Source organism: Oncorhynchus mykiss, chromosome 6 (assembly GCF_013265735.2).
Source record: "Oncorhynchus mykiss isolate Arlee chromosome 6, USDA_OmykA_1.1, whole genome shotgun sequence".
In the NCBI taxonomy this organism is placed as follows: domain Eukaryota; kingdom Metazoa; phylum Chordata; class Actinopteri; order Salmoniformes; family Salmonidae; genus Oncorhynchus; species Oncorhynchus mykiss.
Window position 1 is genome coordinate 38,087,931 of NC_048570.1, and position 20,099 is coordinate 38,108,029.

The 20,099-nt window shown below is 41.2% G+C and overlaps 1 protein-coding gene across 3 annotated transcripts in view; it reads right to left on the reverse strand.

Moving 5' to 3' along the window:
• Window positions 1-20,099, reverse strand: part of LOC110525897 (netrin receptor UNC5D) — a 211,000-nt gene that overhangs the window by 63,913 nt on the left and 126,988 nt on the right. For all 3 annotated transcript variants that reach the window (XM_021606392.2, XM_021606393.2, XM_021606391.2), the window contains exon 2: window positions 4,456-4,671. In XM_021606392.2, coding sequence (XP_021462067.2) covers window positions 4,456-4,671 — 216 coding nt within the window. The remainder of the gene's footprint in view (window positions 1-4,455; window positions 4,672-20,099) is intronic.

The window sequence follows — 20,099 nt, forward strand, 5'->3', positions numbered from 1 at the left end:
GCTTCTTAAAACAGAATCAAATACAACAGAATGATAGAATATAGGATGATCTCTAATCAGGGACTGATTTAGACCTCGGACACCAGGTGGGTGCAATTAACTATCAGGTAGAACAGAAAACCAGCAGAACTCCAAATCAAATCAAACTTTATTTGTCACATGCGCCGAATACAACGTATAGACCTTACCATGAAATGCTTACTTACAAGCCCTTAACCAACAGTGCAGTTCAAGAAAGAGTTAATAAAATATTGACCAAATAAACTAAAGTAAAAAATTATAAAAAGTAACAAAATAACAATAACGAGGCAATATACAGGGGGTACCGGTACCGAGTCAATGTGCGGGGGTACAGGTTAGTCGAGGTAATTTGTACATGTAAGTAAAGTGACTATGCATAGATAATAAACAGTGAGTTGCAGCAGTGTAAAAAACAAATGGGGTGTCAATGTAAATAATCCGGTGGCCATTTGGCCATTTTGTCAGCAGTTTTATGGCTTGGGGGTAGAAGCTGTTAAGGAGCCTTTTGGTCCTAGACTTGGCACTCTGGTACCGCTTGCTGGGTGGAGAAAACAGTAGAGGAAACAGTTAATAACTTGGGTGACGAGTCTTTAGCAATTTTTGGGGCTTTCCTCTGACACCGCCTAGTGTATAGGACCTGGATGTGGCAGGAAGATTGGCCCCAGTGATGTACTGGGTCGTACACACTACCCTCTGTTGTGCCTTACGGTCAGATGCCGAGCAGTTACCATACCAGGCGGTGATGTAACCTGTCAGGATGCTCTCGATGGTTCAGCTGTAGAACCTTTTGAGGACCTGGGGACCCATGCCAAATCTTTTCAGTCTCCTGAGTGGGAAAAAGTGTTGTCGGGTCCTCTTTACGACTGTCTTGGTGTGTTTAGACCATGCATGATAGTTCGTTGGTGATGAGGACACCAAGAAACTTTAAACTCTCGACCCGCTCCACTACAGCTCCGTCGATATTAATGAGGGCCTGTTCGGCCCGCCTTTTCCTGTAGTCCATGATCAGCTCCTATGTCTTTCTCACATTGATGGAGAGGTGGTTGTCCTGGAACCACACTGCCAGATCTCTGACCTCCTCCCTATAGGCTGTCTCATCGTTGTCAGTGATCAGGCCTACCACCACCATGAACTCAGCAATCTTAATGATGGTGTTGGAGTCGTATTTGGGAGTACAGGAGGGGACTGAGCACACACCTCTGAGGGGCCCCAGGGTTGAGGATCAGCGTAACAGACGTGTTGTTAACTACCCTTACCACCTGGGGGTGGCCCGTCAGGAAGTCCAGGATCCAGTTGCAGAGGGAGGTGTTTAGTCTCAGGGTCCTTAGCTTAGTGATGAGGTTTGTGGGCACTATGGTGTTGAACGCTGAGCTGTAGTCAATGAACAGCATTCGCACATATGTGTTCCTTTTGTCCAGGTGGGAAAGGACAATGTGGAGTGCGATTGAGATTGTGTCATCTGTGGATCTGTTGGAGCGGTATGAGAATTGGAGTGGGTCCGGGAGGATGCTGTTGATGTGAGCTATGACCAGCATTTAAAAGCACTTTATGACTACCGACGTGAGTGCTACGGGGCGGTAATCATTTAGGCAGGTTACCTTCGCTTCCTTGGGCACAGGGACTCTGGCGGTCTGCTTGAAACATGTAGGTATTAGACAGACTCGTTCCGGGAGAGGTTGAAAATGTCAGTGAAGACGCTTGCCAGTTGATCCGTGCATGCTTTGAGTACACATCCTGGTAATCCGTTTGGCTCCGCGGCTTTGTGAATGTTAACCCGTTTAAAGGTCTTGCTCACATCGGCTACTGAGAGCGTTATCACACAGTCGTCCAGAACAGCTGGTGCTCTCATGCATGCTTCAGTGTTGCTTGCCTCGAAGCGAGCATTAAAGGCATTTAGCTCATTTGGCAGGCTCACGTCACAGAGCAGCTCACGGCTGGGTTTCCATTTGTACAGTGGTTGCTCAACTAAAAGTTTTGCGATTATGCTGCGGAACTTACAGGTAATTTGTGGTTTAGTACGGTACCCTGCGTCACTACTTCAATGTTTCAGACCAGCGCAAAGGGGAGTTAGAGCACTGATTATGCTTTTGGGTCCAAGGTGCTACTGCGTCTCTAACTGACAATGAATGGGCGACATAAACCAAATAGAAACTGATAATTGTGCACGACTTCAAAATTGAATTTCAATGAACTGAATGATGAGGATGAAGAAAGTGATTCAATTTAGAACAATGGTGTAAGAATTGCTATTCCTCCCCGGAATTATTATTATTTTTTTGTTACAACTCGACAGTATTACCTACTAAAACTGTTGTTACACTAAGGTTTTTATTCTAAGAGAAACTTAGACTACAATTAGGGTGTGGAAATGTTAGGATTATTTTGCTCTTACTGTAGTACTGTAGCCTACTCCCGACCGGTCACGTTCCACAGTGACCGAGTGGCACAGTGGTCTAAAACACTGCATCGCAGCGCAAACGGAGTTGCTACGGATGCTGGTTCAATACCTGTACCAGCCACTACCGAGAGATCTATGAGGTGACGGTAGGCTTCTGGTTTCTCTCCCTCTAAAAACAGAAATAAATAATTCTGATTAACAAACTGGCTTTATTTACAAATTAGTAACAATGTCTCACCCCATGCTCAAGAATGGTCTTTTTCTCGTTCACTTTAGGTTATTTGAAAACAAAATAATCTCCAAAATATCCTTATTTTTTTAAACAACCCAAAGAAATTTGGTTGTAATTTCAGTTTAATCCACCAGAAAAGACAGAACAAATAATACAACAAATTTTGTGGTTGAACTCAAATATACTGATTGATCAAAAAAACTGTACTATATTTTACGTTATTCCTTAAATGAATAGAGATCCTGATCATGGTGCTACAGTATGTTGTTACAGCATAATCAAAGTGAGGACAATCGACAATCTGCTGTATGCTTATGGCCTATTGTAAGCTGAAATTCACATCTTTCCAGTACTCCTCACACCGCTCCAAACTCCACCCTTAACACAGTTACCATTCAAAAACGAGCTGTTTATCAAAAAAAAAGACATTGCGACCAAAGAGAACAGATGAAATGGACATCATTTTCATCAAGCCAGCTTCTTTCTACGGTGCTACCCGTTCCAGGGTTAGGACCGTAACCATTTGAGGACTTGAAAATAGCCGGTGCTGAGAGGATCACCAAAACAAATGGTATTTCGGTTTCAGTGCATTTTCTTAAAACAAATTTATATAGCCTATCAACGTGTAGGCATACTGTGTGATAAAATTGATCATTAAATAAAGTTTAAATAAAAAAATACAAATAGTTGTGTACTAAAACGTGAATGTGTTTTGCAGAGAATACCAACCATGCCGACAACCATCCGTGGAGATTAGTAGACAAAAGGCTGGACAATCCATGACTTCTGGTTGGGATTTGTATGTACGGTCACTGTGGGGATGACATCGTCGATGCACTTACTGATGAAGCCGATGACTGAGGTAATATACTCCTCAATGCCATTTGTATACATCTCTGTGTGTGGAGTAAAGGTGGTCTAGAGTTCTTTTTTCCTCGGGTTGCACATGTCACATGCTGGTAGGAATGAGGTAAAACGGATTTAAGTTTGCCTGCATTAAAGTCCCCGGCCACTAGGAGCGCTGCTTCTGGATGAGCATTTTCTTGTTTGCTTATGGCCTTATACAGCTTGAGTGCGGGCTTAGTACCAGCCTAGGTTTGTAGTGGTAAATAGACAGGCACGAATAATATGGATGAGAACTCTCTTGGTAAATAGTGTGGTCTACAGCTTATCATAAGGTTCTCTACCTCAGGCAAGCACTTACTTACCAGGCGTAGCTTCTCTGCCCTGCCGGTGCATGGAAAATACAGCCAGCTCTATATTATCCGTGTTGTCGTTCAGATACATAAGATATTACAGTTTTTAATGTCCCTTTGGTAGTACAATCTTGATCATAGGTCATCCATTTTATTTTCCAATGATTGCACGTTGGCCAATAGAACGGATGGTAGTTGAGGTTTACTCACTCGCCAACATATTCTCAGAAGGCAGCCTGACCTCCGCCCCCTTTTTCTCCTTCTTTTCTTCGCGCAAATGACGGGGATTTGGGCCCGTTCCCGAGAAACCAGTATATCCTTCGTGTCAGACTCATTTAAGAAAAAATATTCTTCCAGTTCGTGTTGAGTAATCACTGTTCTGATGTCCAGAAGTTATTTTCAGGCATAAGAGATGGTAGCAGCAACATTATGTACAAAATAAGTAAAAAAATAAGTTACAAACAATGCAAAAAAACAAACAAAATAGCACAGTTGGTTAGGATCATGTAAAATGTCAGCCATCCCCTCAGGCGCCATTCTACACAACTCCAAACATCCGTTGTAGGATTTGAATAACCTTGGATTATAGGATCTCAATGGTTTCTTACCAGTGTTCTGATCCATGTACTCCCGGGACACATGTTCATTCTGGTGCACCCATTCTCCATTGCACTTGAAGAATATCTGCAAGGCAGGCACAGCCCGACACAGCAGCTTGATTGGGTTGCTTTTGATTATGTAGGAATCTTCTGGTTCCTTCAGGAAGTGAGGCAGGGTACCTGGGACTGATGGTAGGGAGTCTGGCAGGATGTCACCTGTGGCTCCTGCAAAGAGAGAGACTAGTTAATTCAATCAATCAATTACATGTATTTCATAAAGTCCTTTTTACATCAGCACAGCAGTTGTCACAAAGTGCTTTACAGATACAGCAGATACCCAGCCTAAATTCCCAAAGAGAAAGCAAAGCAGTGTTCTTCTGGGTGACAATGACAGACATTCAAAACAAAACCGAGGAAAAAGCGCTGATAGATATGTTACAAAGATTTTAAAGCTACATCATGTAACTTTTCTTTGTCTAAAAGCTGTAAGTTGCTAGTTGTCATTCAATGTGATTCAACAGTAACAATTTAGCGCCTGCAGCCTACCTGAAAACCCCTGTATTTGATTTGGCTGTTGGTTTGGATTTTCCTGACAGATTTAGTACTGCGCACAATGAATGACAAGTTTCCGCCACAAGCTCATTGGGTCAGACTGAGAAGATCTCAATTGCATACTACTAGCATCCTCTCGCCTCGTCTCCTTCTCAAAACCAATTGGATGAGAAAGCCAAAAGGATGAGAAAGGCAAAACCCACCAACGGGTTTTGAGAAGGAAATGAGAAGAAAGGACGAGAGTATCATTCAATTTAGAATCTCCCATGGATGCATATCCACACTTCGCTAGCGAAGAGATATGGCAGATGCGGGGAGCAAACAACATGTCCCAGCATCTCCTCCATATAACCCAAAGAAACTTAAAAGGGAAAACAATAGAGCCCGGGTCAAGATGAGAGTGAACCTCGGATTTGCGCTCACAAACTGTAGAGGGCTTGCTAGTTAGCTAGCTCATGTCATGACTCTCCTGTGACGATCTGAAGGATCAGGTTACTTAGTAAATAAATAATTAAGACAATTGCTCATTCATGATTTTATGCTATGGTTCGTGCAGATACCCAAGTGTTTGCAATGTTCAGTAATGAGACTGATGAGGTAAAATTCCTTAATAAGCGACTGTTTTGATAAGATATGAAAATATAGGAATTCAGGAAATTAATTAATTAACTCAGGAAATAAAGACTTTTAAAAATTTCCTGTGGTGCCCCAACTTCCTAGTTAATTAAAGTTACATGATTAGTTTAATCGCGTAATTAAATTACACAGAGAATTGATTTGATAATATACAGTCTTCACATTTAACAAAACTAGCTAAGGGATTGAAAACCAAGAGACTAAGAGACTGTTCTGCTGAAAAGACATAGCTAGCCAGCTAATAAATATTTCTAGATATAAAGTAATATGTTGCTTTTGCTATTTAGTTGTAAATATGTATGCAAGTGGGCTCCTGAGTGACGAAACGGTCTAAGGCACTACATCTCAGAGCTAGAGGTGTCACTACAGACCCTTGTTTGATTCCAGGCTGTATCACAACCCGCCGTGATTGGGAGTCCCATGGGGAAGCACACAATTGGCTGAGCGTCGTCCGGGTTAAGGTTTGACTGGGGTAGGCCGTCAATGTAAATAAGAATATGTTCTTAACTGACTTGCCTTGTCAAATAAAGGTTAAATACATGTTTTCAAAATTAAAAAAGTGCTATAGCTACTATGGATTACTTGTTTTCAAGCCATGTTAGCAGCTAGCTAGCTAGTGACTGCATCATTGGTTTATTTAAATTTGTATAAAATGTTGCTTTGCTATTTAGTTTTAATAAACTATGACTATATGTATTAATTTGTTATATTTCTTATTTCTGTGGTCTGAATAGTTAGCTAGTGGACTTTACTTCTCTTCACACTACTGTACTGGCACGGAATAGCCGTTATGGCAAAAAAGCTCTATTTAGAAAATATATATAAACAAAAATATTGCTTCTATTTCAGTTATGAAAGGGATCAATCGATATCAATACCTACCAAGCGTTGTGTGTTTCCAACCCCACCATTGTCAAGTATTGGAGCAGAAGTAAAAATGTATCATTGTATTTCCCCTAGCTGGCCAAGAATTGATCTATTAATAAAGTGTACATCTTCCAATAATAGGCATACAGTGGGGCAAAAAAGTATTTAGTCCGCCACCAATTGTGCAAGTTCTCCCACTTAAAAAGATGAGAGGCCTGTAATTTTCATCATAGGTACACTTCAACTATGACAGACAAAATGAGAAAAAAAATCCAGAAAATCACATTATATGATTTTTTATGAATTTATTTGCAGATTATGGTGGAAAATAAGTATTTGGTCACCTACAAACAAGCCAGATTTATGGCTCTCACAGACCTGTAACTTCTTCTTTAACCTGTTGAGTCTATAGGGGCGCTATTTCATTATTGGATAAAAAAAACGTGCCCGTTTTAAGCGCAATATTTTGTCATGAAAAGATGCTCGACTATGCATATAATTGACAGCTTTGGAAAGAAAACAGTCTAACGTTTCCAAAACTGCAAAGATATTATCTGTGAGTGCCACAGAACTCATGCTACAGGCGAAACCAAGATGAAACTTCAAACAGGAAATGAGCAGAATTTCTGAAGCTCTGTTTTCCAATGTCTCCTTATATGGCTGTGAATGCAGCAGGAACGAGCCCTCGCTTTCTGTCGTTTCTTCAAGATGTCTGCAGCATTGTGACGTATTTGTAGGCATATCATTGGAAGATTGGCCATAAGACACTACATTTTCCAGGGGTCCGCCCGGTGTCCTTTGTCTAAATTGGTGCGTAATCTTCAGTTGCGGTCATTTTCTCCTGGGATTCAGAACAGAAAGCACACTTCCACGAAGGCAATATCATCGAAGAGATATGTGAAAAACACCTTGAGGATTGGTTCTAAACAACGTTTGCCATGTTTTAGTCGATATTATGGAGTTAATTTGGAAAAAAGTTTGGCGTATTGATGACTGGATGTTCAGGTTTTTTTGGTAGCCAAACGTGACGCACCAAACGGAGCGATTTCTGCTAAACAAATAACCTTTCAGGAAAAACTGAACATTTGCTATCTAACAGAGTCTCCTCATTGAAAACATCTGAAGTTCTTCAAAGGTAAATTATTTTATTTGAATGCTTTTCTGGTTTTTGTGAAAATGTTGCCTGCTAAATGCTAACGCTAATGCTAACGCTAAATGCTATGCTAGCTAGCTACTGTTACACAAATGATTGTTTTCCTATGGTTGAGAAGCATATTTTGAAAATCTGAGATGACAGTGTTGTTAACAAAAGGCTAAGCTTGAGAGCTCTTAGATCCCGGATCCGGGATGGCTAAGTGCAACTGGTTGAGGCTCCTCTGTCCTCCACTCGTTAACAGTATTAATGGCACCTGTTTGAACTTGTTACTTTGAGAATGCGGAGGGCAACAAGATCTACAGTGCCTAGCAAAAGCATTCATCCCATTGCTGTTTTTCCTATTTAAATATAGTTTAAATGGATTTGGATTTCATGTAATGGACATACACAAAATAGTCCAAATTGGTGAAGTGAGATGAAAAAAAATTGTTTCAAAAGATTCTAAAAATAAAAAACTGAAAAGTGGTGCATGCATATGTATTCATCCCCTTTGCTACGAAGCCCCTAAATAAGATCTGCAACACCACTAAGCAAGCGGCAAGCTCTCCAAACAGGTCAGGGACAAAGTTGTGGAGAAGAACAGATAACGGTTGGGTTATAAAAAAATATCAGAAACTTTGAACATCCCACTGAGCACCATTAAATCCATTATTGAAAAATGGAAAGAATATGGCACCACAACAAACCTTCCAAGAGAGGGCCGCCCACCAAAACACACAGACCAGACAAGGAGGGCATTAATCAGAGAGGCAGCAAAGAGACCAAAGATTACCCTGAAGGAGCTGCAAAGTTCCACAGTGGAGATTGGAGTATCTGTCCATAGGACCACTTTAAGCCGTACACTCCATAGAGCTGGGATTTACGGAAGAGTAGCCAGAAAAAAGCCATTGCTAAAAGAAAACAATGAGCAAACACGTTTGGTGTTCATCAAAAGGCATGTGGGAGACTCCCCAAACATATGGAAGAAGGTACTCTGGTACCATCCCATGATGCTGCCACCATCATGCTGTGGGGATGTTTTTTTCCATCGGCAGGGGCTGAGAAACTGATCAGAATCGAATGATTGATGGATGCACTAAATACAGGGAAATTCTTGAGGGAAACCTGTTTCAGTCTTCCAGAGATTTGAGACTGGGATGGAGGTTCACCTTCCAGCAGGACAATGATCCTAAGCATACTGCTAAAGCAACACTCGAGTGGTTTAAGGGGAAGGGGAATATTTAAATGTCTTGGAATGGCCTAGTCAAAGCCCTGACCTCAATCCAATTGAGAATCTGTGGTATGACTTAAAGATTGCTGTACACCAGCGAAACCCATCCAACTTGAAGGAGCTGGAGCAGTTTTGCTTTGAAGAATGGGCTTGGCAATTATATGTGCCAAGCTTATAGAGACGTATCCTAAGAGACTTGCAGCTGTAATTGCTGCGAAAGGTGTCTCAAACAAGTATTGACTTTGGGGGGGTGAATAGTTATGCACGCTCAAGTTCTGTTTTTTGTATTATTTCTTGTTTGTTTCAAAATAAAATAAAAATTGCATCTTTAAAGTGGTAGGCTTGTTGTGTAAATCAAATGATACAACCCCCCCCCCCCCCCCATCTATTTTAATTACAGGTTGTAAGGCAACAAAATAGGAAAAATGCCAAGGGGGGTGAATAATTTCGCAAGCCACTCTTAAGTGTTAGTTGTCCTCTAGGTTGTGAAAAAGATTTGTATATGTCAAATGAAAAAAAATGTCCTGTTATTATTTTCAACAGATGTCAATGCTTCAGTTCTACACTAATACTAATTACATTCAATAGACATAATATTTTATGATTATTCTGTCTTTCAGCTATTTAAGAAGTCTGCATAAGAAGACTCCCTGAAGTGCCACCAACAACAGCTGAGCTGCTACAACTTTGAGGACACGTTTCCACGCAACACAGGATGCGGTTAGCAAACCTTTGAGAGGGGAAGGACCTGAGCTTTCCCTATTGTTGTCAGATTTGGCTCTCTGGAATTGTATAAACCTACAGTACTGTGAAATGTTGAAAGAGAAGGACTTACAACCAAACCTATAAATCATATAAAAATAAGGGAAGTTTGTGTGCACAAAAAAAATTATTTGTGCATTCTTTATCTAGCATTTCGGCATCATTGTTGTACTTTTGGAATTGTTTTAGATTCATTTACAAAACTGCACTTTCTTCCTGGATATCTACGATCCTGAAGGTTTCCTACAAGAGGGTAGGTCTGCAGGAGGGTGGATGGACTACCCGGTTGCAAATACTGTAAAAAAAAACAAGTCGGTCCGATTAGACAGATCAGGTCAAATAAAGGTTTATTAGGGAGATAAGCAAGAATACAAGGTAGTAGCTTTATTAACTTCAATAACAAAAGCACAGTGTGAGGAAACAATTAGGATAAAGTACTGAACTGATATCACCCTAACCATGAAACAAATCACTAAGAAAACGACTTACAAAGTAGTTGCATATGCCAAGCATAGATGCCTAGTAGATGGCATCTGAAGAATAAAGTACAGTGTAGTCTTGGAAAGTGTAAAACTTATGTAAACAGACTTGGTAATAAATAAATAGAAAAGTGCAGTGGTGAAATGGCAGCAGTCGTGTGTTGTAAAGTGCAGGAGTCTAGATTGAAGAATTTAGCAGTCTGTGCAGTCATCTTAGCAGCCCTCAAGGTCTTCCTCTGCAATTCTTTCTGAAGCCTTGCCTGTGCCCCCTCCTCTAGCTAGACTCTTCAAAACTGGAATCCTTCAGACAAAGCACATGAACAACACTGTTAGGAAGTGGTAATGATTGAATGTGTTGTCTATGATTAGGCTACATCATATTAATACCAATTTCCTTTGGTTTGATAAACATTTACTGCCGCTTGTCATTATCATAAATTACTATTTGAAGAAAAAAAAAACGAGTTTATTAGCTTGCAAGTAGATAGATAGCTAGCTAAGGACTACCATAATTCTCGAGAATGTTGGGCAATACCCAGTACAGTAGTATTGTCAGAAGAACAAAGGATTACCGATGCATGCTAAAGCCAAAGTTATGTTCTGTAAATGCAGAGCTATGAGAGTCAAAATGCATTATTTTGCACAGCTTTTTCCACATGTTTGATAGCTATCAAATTGACCAAGTTAGCTTGCTAGCTAACGTCAGAGTGTGATCTAATATTTTAAGGGACACTATAGCTATAATGTTATTGCATGTCTCCAACATAATTATTTTTTTTTAAAGATAATTATACCCAGTGTATCACGTTTTCACCTGTTCTCAAGACATTGCAAAATGTAAATGATGAATCTTATTTTTTTTAAACTGTTTCCATAGCTGTTATCTATCGCATCCACTTTCAGTCCCGAATGTCCACCAGCCTCAGAGCGGATGCTGATGTACTGGATTTACCCAGGTCAGTGGTCACCAACTGGCTGAACTCCAAGGCATTCATAATCTGTTTCCAAACATTTCTCGTAAAAACCCAACAATAAAACTTTTTGTTCCTACTTTTTTTATTTGTCTCCCGCTGTTGGCGGTAGGTGCACAGCTGCCCTGCACGCCGGGAAGGCAAAGTGTTCCTATTTTGAACCATTTTATGTGTTTGAAAGTACCAATTCTGCCTTTCCGGCAGGCCCAGAGAGCAAATCAAGTGTACTATAGACCTACTACTGACCAATCAGATGGTTCAGATTACCGTGTCTGTAGGTGTAAAAGAAAGTTACAGCAAAGTTGATACTGTGAGATTTCTAAACTTTTAAAACCATGACTAGATATTCAACAAATACAGCAAAGAGCTGTTGTTTTTATGAGGGAGTTCATGTAAAAAAAAATACCCAGCACTGTCAACACTTTTTATTCAACACTTATATAAGCCATAAAATGTGCGTTCTCCCTACTTCCACTCGTGGTGTGGTACAACCAGCACCGCAGCAGCAATGAATGAGTAGGAAGTGTATCAATAGGCATGCATTATTATTAGTAGCTTGTTTTTTTGTTTTTTTACGTCGAGGAACATTTCACTTATTTTGGTCATTGGAGTAACAACATTAATTTGTGCATGAGACAAAAATAATGCGATGCGACTCGAGTTTCTACATCAGTTGGAAGACAATGTACCTTTTTGGTCAGTGTGAGCGCAGGAAAGGGAGAGGGGAGGGACGTTGAGAGGGGGACCCGCAGTCTGCTGCTCTCTCCCTCTGCTGAGATTGACCATCAGATGCATGCACCATCAGCCCAGTAAAATACAAAAATAACTAATTATTTAAAAATGTATGGCCACTCAGATGTGCGTCACAAGCAATACAACAACTGATCTACTGCCGGTGTGATCATGTAGCCTAGATAGAAAATGTTGGTCTGAAAAGAACAACCATGCATTGCCAGGGCAGTTCAAGCAAAGCCAATATGCAGTGATAATGTATTTGGCCTATAGCTTACTGCACAGACTTCATTGCTACAGTATAGTTTTAATAGGATAATGTTGCATAGGCGTACATTTTTTAAGTCATGTTAAAAAAAAATCAGAGATGTAGATATCGGTTGGCATTTTGACTCAAAGTGATCTCGACTCAGAAAAGATTGCCGACCACTGTACTACATCATCGATGAGAGAGTCATCTATGAAATTCTGGGAAATTGTTTTCAAATCTAGAAAAAAAAGCACCTGTACACACATAGCAGTGTAGCGTTAACTAACATTTTGAACTAAAATTAAGTCATTTTAACTACTCTACTAAGACGTGCCATAGAATGAAAATATGTTTGGAAAATGATATGCCTGGAAAATAATTAGTCCCAAAGATGTGTCACTGGTCTATACTAAAAACAGACCTTTCACATTCTGAGGCACCTTTCACATACTTTGGATTCACTACTCTGCCCATGTCCATATTGAAAATCTGTCATTCCCCCACAGACAATGTTCACATTTCTCATTCATCATACGTAAACATAGTCAGGAACAATAAATAAGAATACATGGAGAACAATTCAAGCAATTCTCTTCCACATTAGTCGAAATCAGTCTCTTCAGGGTAATTTGCGGATGAATGAAATCAGAATAGACCACCAAACGCAGGCATTGGGCGAGGACTGATTACCAGCACTGTGACCGTTGAGCCTGAATGCATCTTATCTCTACCGCAAGCCCTCCTCTTTGTGCACAGAATGTCTTTGTGCAGATGCCCAATATGTCCCTACGTGAGCACACAATTCATACCAGGTTATTCTTTCAAGTCAGTTTGGCAAGCAGCTGAAACAGGTTTGCTTGCCATTGTGCGTTAGATTACCTCATCAATTTAACAGAGAGAGAGAGGAAACATTGATCTAACAAACAGGCTCAACAATACGAGATGGGATTATAGTTCAAGATAAGAGCTGGGATGAATCCCAAATGGCACCCTTCTGTATTCCCTTTATAGTGCACGACTTTTGACCAGAGACCTATGGGCTATAAAGGAAATAGGGTGTCATTTTGGATGCAGTCCTGGACTCTTCATATGAAGCCTCTAGTTCAGGGAGAGCCCTCTACATCACTCCTGGGCCCAGAACAATAAGGAGGAACAGGATGCCATCGCTGGGCTTCATCCCAGAATCGCTGGGCTCATCCCTCAATCCCATCAAGGACGATACAGCTAAGCTATTCAGAGCTGTAAAAGCCCATGAAAGCTATTATGCCCCACCATCAAATCCAATTCTGTCCACTGAAATCGAATCGTCCGGCCCCACTTTCCACCACCACCTCCCATGAATGTTGTTGTGTCTAATAGATACATGAATGAATGCACACATACTGTAGGATGTAGTACACTCACAAATGCAGTAAACACACAGACAATAGTGTAAACACAGCAAAACATCTGAGTACAGGACTCAATACACAAGGTCTTCTAGGGATTGAAACTTTCAGAAATGACCCTGGACTTTTGAAGATAGAATTGTGTTATGTCTTCTTACACAACATTCTTACGATTTGACGCACACAGTTTGCCAAGCCAATTCTATAGTTATTGCCTGTAGCCAGAAGGGCCTTGAGCACCAACTGCTTTTTTATGAAGTGAAAAATACATATTTGTAAGTTGCCGTTCTGACAAAGAAATGAATGAATTCCAGTAAGAGTAAATAAGGCAACAGTTAAACATGTGGGTGATTGGAAATGACGCAGACAATTACATAGATGGAATCTACAATCTATCTGCACTATTATGGCTGATATACACCCCAGTAAAACAACAAAAAAGTGGGAAAAAAGAAATGTCAATAGAAATCCGTTCCAACGAAACAAAATGCAGAGAGTTTGCAGTCTTTCCAGCTTCAGTTTGAAGTGATTGTGTAGGCTGTGTGGTTGGCTAACTCCTCTGAACAACATTGTGCCGACAAGAGAGCACATTTTCTATGAAAGGCGAAATTGCGCACTTAGAACACTTAGAATGAACGACTGGGTCACGTCCATAGCTACATAACAAAATGAATTAACGACTGGGTTGTGTCTCTGGCAACAAAACCGATAGAACTAACAACCAGCTGGCTTGCGTAGCAACCAATCTGTGTTGGGACTATATCTCGTGTAAGGATAAAATAGTATGAATACATTCATCAAAATAAAGGTTTTTAATTAAAATGTCAATCATTATTTGAATATGTTGGTAACCCAGGTTGCCTAGTGGTCAGAGTGTTGGACTTGTAACCAAAAGGTTGCAAGATCGAATCCCTGAGCTGACAAGGTAAAAATCTGTTGTTCTGCCCCTGAACAAGGCAGTAAACCCACTGTTCCAAGGCTGTCATTGAAAATAATTTGTTCTTAACTGATTTGCCTAGTTAAATAAAAGGTAAAATAAATAATAGTGATGAATCTAGACTTAAACACCAGCTTCAAGGACATTAAGTCAAAACTGTAACTCGGCCATTCAGGAACATTCACTGTCTTCATGGTAAGAAAATCCAGTTAAGATTGGCCTTGTGTTTTAGGTTATTTTCCTTCTGAAAGGTATATTCATTTCCCAGTGTCTGTTGGAAAGCATCCTGAACCAGGTTTTCCTCTAGGATTTTGCCTGTGCTTAGCTCAATTAGATATTTTTTATCCAGAATAACTATTCAGTCCTTATCGATTACAAGCATACCCATAACATGATGCAGCCACCACTATGCTTGAACATATATTCAGAGTGGTACGCAGTAAGTACTGTGTTGTATTGGATTTGCCCCATAGATAACACTTTGTATTTGGGACAAGTTAGTTGTTTTGCCACATTTTTTGTAGTAATACTTTAGTGTCTTGTCACAAATAAGATGCATGTTTTGGAATATTATCACTCTGTCACTTAAGTTAGTATTGTAGACTAACTACAATGTTCTTGATCCATCCTTAGTTTTCTCCTATCACAGCCATTAAACTCTGTGTAATTGTTTTCAAGACCATTGGCCTCATGGTGAAATCCCTGAGTGGTTTCCTTCCTCTCCAGCAGCTGAGTTAGGATGAACTGATCATTTTTAGTTATCTGATGTATTGATACAGTACACCATCCAAAGCGTAATTAATAACTTCACCATGCTCAAAATGATATTCTATGTCTGATTCGTTTTTTTCAGCTACCAATAGGTGGCCTTCTTTTTGAAGCATTTGAAAATGCTGGTGTTTGTGGTTGAATCTGTGTTTAAAATTGTATGTATGTGTGGGGTGCAGAGATGAGGTAGTCTTTCAAAAATCATGTTAAACACTATTATGGCACACAAAGTGACTCCATGTAACTGATTATGTGACTTGTTCCTGCAAAGGTTTACTCCTTATTTACACTTGCCATAAACAATACTTATTGACTCAAGACAATACAGCTTTTCATTTTTAATTCATGTGTAAAAAATCCCCAAAACATTATTCCGCTTTCACATTATGGAGTATTGTGTATAGGTGTAGCACATGGGGATCCTCAGCCTGAACTGTCCGCACTTGCGCCAGCGAATAGCTAGCTTTCTGCATGGCTCCGACTGGTAAGACGCTTCAGGAGGGTGGTCACGTGTGCTAGCAAGGCATGGGCCAAATCGGGAGGAAGTGGTGCTTGCTAAGCAAGCAGCGTGGTGTCCTTAAGCCAGTGACAAAAAATCTAAATTCAATGCATTTTAAATTCAGGCTGTAACACAACAAAATGTAGAACAAGTCAAGGGGTATGAATACTTTCTGAATCCCTGTAATCTTTCCCAGATCATTAAGTGACAAGTTGGACATTGTTTCACAAGCAGAAGAAGATTCAATTATGTTATTTATGCTACAGGAGGTAGATTGGGCGGGAAAGGGGGATACAACCTGCAGAATAAATGAATTACTCCCAAACCTGACAGGCAGTGGGGCCAATGCTGACACATCCTTTGATTCCTGACAGATTGTTCATTTCCATGTTACTGATGTCTGTGCTTGTCCTACTCTCAATAGGAACTGACTGCTCCATGCATACACTTGATTGCCAGGGCGTTATATACTGTATAATTAGCCCATTAGAACAGATGAAGGACAGCAAATGGAGAAGAAAGTGAGTGTCCTTCATCTGGTCTAATGGGCTAATTCAACAGGAAGCGTTGACGGCTAAAAAGGCCAGGTGACCCCCAAGAGATGCTTTGATTTGGCTGAGAGTAGACATCAATTTTCCACTGCAAACTGCTAATTATGAACCCTGTCCTCTTCTTAATGCCTACACACTTAACGTAGTCAAAGGTAACAGATAATTGGAACAAGGTGACAATGCACGCTCCATAGAGCATCCCTAGTCTCACTCTAGGCTGCCTGCTCGTCTCTCTCTCATCTCATGATAGATGTTCGTAAATACAGTATGAGGCTTAATGAAGGCAATGAGTGGGCCGCCAATAAGTCACTTATTTCCTCATTACGTCTGTACATTTTTACACTGCCTCTTAAATGCTCCTCGCTTTCCTCCTATCTGCTGCCAGTCACTGGGTGGAGGGCGGGCAGCAGGCTGATGCTTTCCCCCCTGAATGAGCAGAGAGCAGCCTGCCTGCCTGGATGCTGGATGGATGTGAAGGCAGGCAGTGCAGATAAATGCCACGGTGGTTATCTGTATGTAGGGACGTTTGCGGTGTCGCCGTGGCACTGATGCTGTGATCGGGGACAAGGGAAACAATGCCAATGAGCCAGGGGACCTTGTTTAGCATAAATATTTAAATCAACTCTGTCTCTGAGATATACCACGACATGGCAATCATAACTCTGCATGTTGGCTTCAGTCAGTTCTGTTCACTTTGCTTTTGGAACGCTGCGGAGTGCAGAGGACTGAGCTTGTAGTGTGATGACTCAGGACGGGGATATGCCAAAAGGAGGTTCGCATTTTCCCCCATGAATCTTGTTCGGGAGGTAGCTCTGCAGTGGCCACTAGCACAAAGCCATAAAATCAGATCTTTAACCTAACCCTAACTACACCGCTAACCCTAATGCCTAACCCCATACTTAAATTATGACCAAAAAGCACATTTTTACAATACAATTGTGACATTGCAGCTGGCCTAAGGGGGGAAATCGCTCAGTTTTGCTCAGAACAAGACTTGTGACAATAAATGTCAACCTGCATGCCAAGATAGGTAATCTACTGAACAGCCAAATGCTGTAAAAAGAAAAAGGAATCATACTAGGACTGCTGCGTCTCTCATACCCCTGATATGTTTGACAGTTTGTTTCTCTCCTCCCAGCAATGAAAGGAACTGGACAGCAGCAGAAGTAGGCTACCTGTTTATCCAGACACCAGAGCACTCCACTCATCTACCACTCTCCTGGTTGCATCCCTTCCTCACTCAGTTACACATTACTATTTCACAGCTGCCTCTGAACCCAAAGTCCTTTAAACCATACACTTTTATTGTCACACGCTGAAGATCACCGGGGACTTTCTCATGGATTTTTTACAGGGGTTGAGCTAGGTAGAGGGCGAGGAAGAATACTGTTAGGCTGTGTGAATGTAAGCTTTACATGGTGAGCACCCTCTCTTGGATTTCAGCAGGAATCCTCTTCATTTGAAAGCCGCGAATGTCAGTCTAAGGTGTCAGGCTAATCCAACCACAAGGCTGTTGAAGGAGAGGAGAGGAGCGGAGAGGAGTGTGGCTGAGCTGAGTTAAGAAGAGAGGACTTGCGCTGACGAAGGTGTCTACACTCTTGACTGTTCTGTTCTCTAAAACCCCCACTTACACTCTAGGGAGTAAAGAGAAGCAACAGAGGCACAAGCATGCTCACTAACACCCCTGGGCAGACCACCAGAATTATACTATATCATAAAGCATTGCATGCATCTATGCAGACTAATAATAAAATGCAATTCCTAAAGTGATGAGTAGCCTAGCCTAAGGACAAGACTCGGTAACAGTATCAGTGCAGCCCAACTCATGGCTTTCTGCAAAAAAATCCAGTTGTGAACAGCGTACACATTTCTTTGTACTGCGTAATTACAACAGCTTCCTGTATGAGAGCGATAGTGAGAGAGAACACGAGAAGGGTAACTAAATTAGTAAACACAAGATTGTGCCTAAAAAACAGAGCACAAAAATAAATGGTTTCGGGACCATGGACAGCTATGTAAGCCACTGCGGAGAAAGGCACTCACCGGCGGGGCAGCGCCCTGTATAACTTCCTAGTGGGCTATTAAGCCTACGTGTTTGACATGGGCCGGAGCAGGCCTGCGAGCCGAGGGCGAGAGAGTGCCATGTTCCTTACGTCCCTTTTAATTGTAAACGAATAGAAAATAGAAGCGGGAGACTATTGCAAGCTATAGTTCTCATTTTCAGCCCAACCCGGGCCAGCTCAAATTCTGTGAATTGAGTCAGGTTGTGTGGGTTTCGGGCTTGCTGTGCTGTGTCTGTGCACCTTTTAACCTACTATGGCTTGCTCTCAGCCGCAGCAGCTGCAGACATTAGTGACGCCAGGATTCCATTAATGACTCGGCCAGAGAAATGTGTGGCCATGAGAACACACATTTTTTCTGATGATTGAAATGTTTCAAATTGCGATATGAATAGGCTGGCGTACACTTGGGAGAATGATGATCCACAAGACCACGACAGGCAGTGCATCTCAGAATCAGGAGAAGCTCATATTCCAATGGAATTTGTTAACGTCGATACATCCTAACAAAATACACCCCATGACTGCCCTCCTAATGTGCCTTGCTGGACCTTGTAAACTATCGAAAGCAGACCCATAACTGATCCAAATGTTTTCCAAATCAAACAAATCTAGTCATTTATTTATGATTTAATTATTCAAGGCTACCTTTGTTATTTAATTTCTAGGCCCAGTGGCTGTTTCCTCATCTCCTCACTCCGTTGCCACCACTTTACATCAATGTTTTCCAGAAATAAGGCTTTTTCTCGGGTTCATTTCCTTTCTGTGATGTCGGACTGGGCCTGGGGATCAGCTCACTGGGCTTGGGTCGGACCGAGCTCGAATGTTCAGGCACGGCGAGAGCGCTAGCGGGGAGGTGAAGGGAGTCAAAGGTCTGTGCATCCAGTTGAGTTGTGCTTCCTTTTTCTGGGTCAATGATGGTTCTCTCTTGCTGATATCCCTAGCCCTTCCTCGTCAAATCTTCTCTCCACTTCTGATTGCACCAGATCCACTGCTTCAAAAAGAACTGGTGTCTCCACTGGAGTTCTCTTGCTTCTGGTGCAACCATAGCTGTGGGAAGTAGGGGTGCTGAGGGTGCTGCAACGCCGGATAAATCAAAATCAAAAATAATAATAAGACAAATTAGTGAACGAGGCCTTTGCTATTCCTATATGAAGCAGAGAAAAATACTCTGCTCAAATAGGAATACTAAAATAAGTTGACAAAAACAAAACATTTTATTTGACACATGCTTCATAAACAACAGGTGTACACTAACATTGAAATGCTTCCTTACGGGTCCTTTTCCAACAACGGAGAGTTAAATAAAAAAAAGAAAGTGACACGATGAATAAATACACAGTGCATTACCATAAAGAGTCAAAAATAACATGGCTCTATACAGGGAATACCAGTACCGAGTCGATGTGCAGAGGTATGAGGTAATTGAGGTAGCTATGTACATACGCTTTAGGTAGGGGTAAGTCACTAGGCAACAGGGTAGATAAGTAAACTGAACTGCAGTAGCGTATGTGGTGAAAGTGAGTGTGAAAGTGTGAGTTGTCAGTATGCACATCAAAGCAAATTTGATTTGTCACATACACATTTGTCTGTATGGGTGTATGCAATGTGTGTGTGTGTGTGTGTGTGTGTAGGTCTGTCAGTGTGTGTGTGACTGTGTGGGTAGAGTTCAGTGTGTATGCATAGTCAGTGCAAGATAGTTAGTTAAAAAAAAGGGTCAATGCAGGTAGTCCGGGTAGCCATTTGATTAGCTATTTAGCAGTCTTGTTAAGCAGCCTTATGGCTTGGGATAGAAGCTGTTCATGGTCCTGTTGGTTCCAGACTTGGTCCAATGG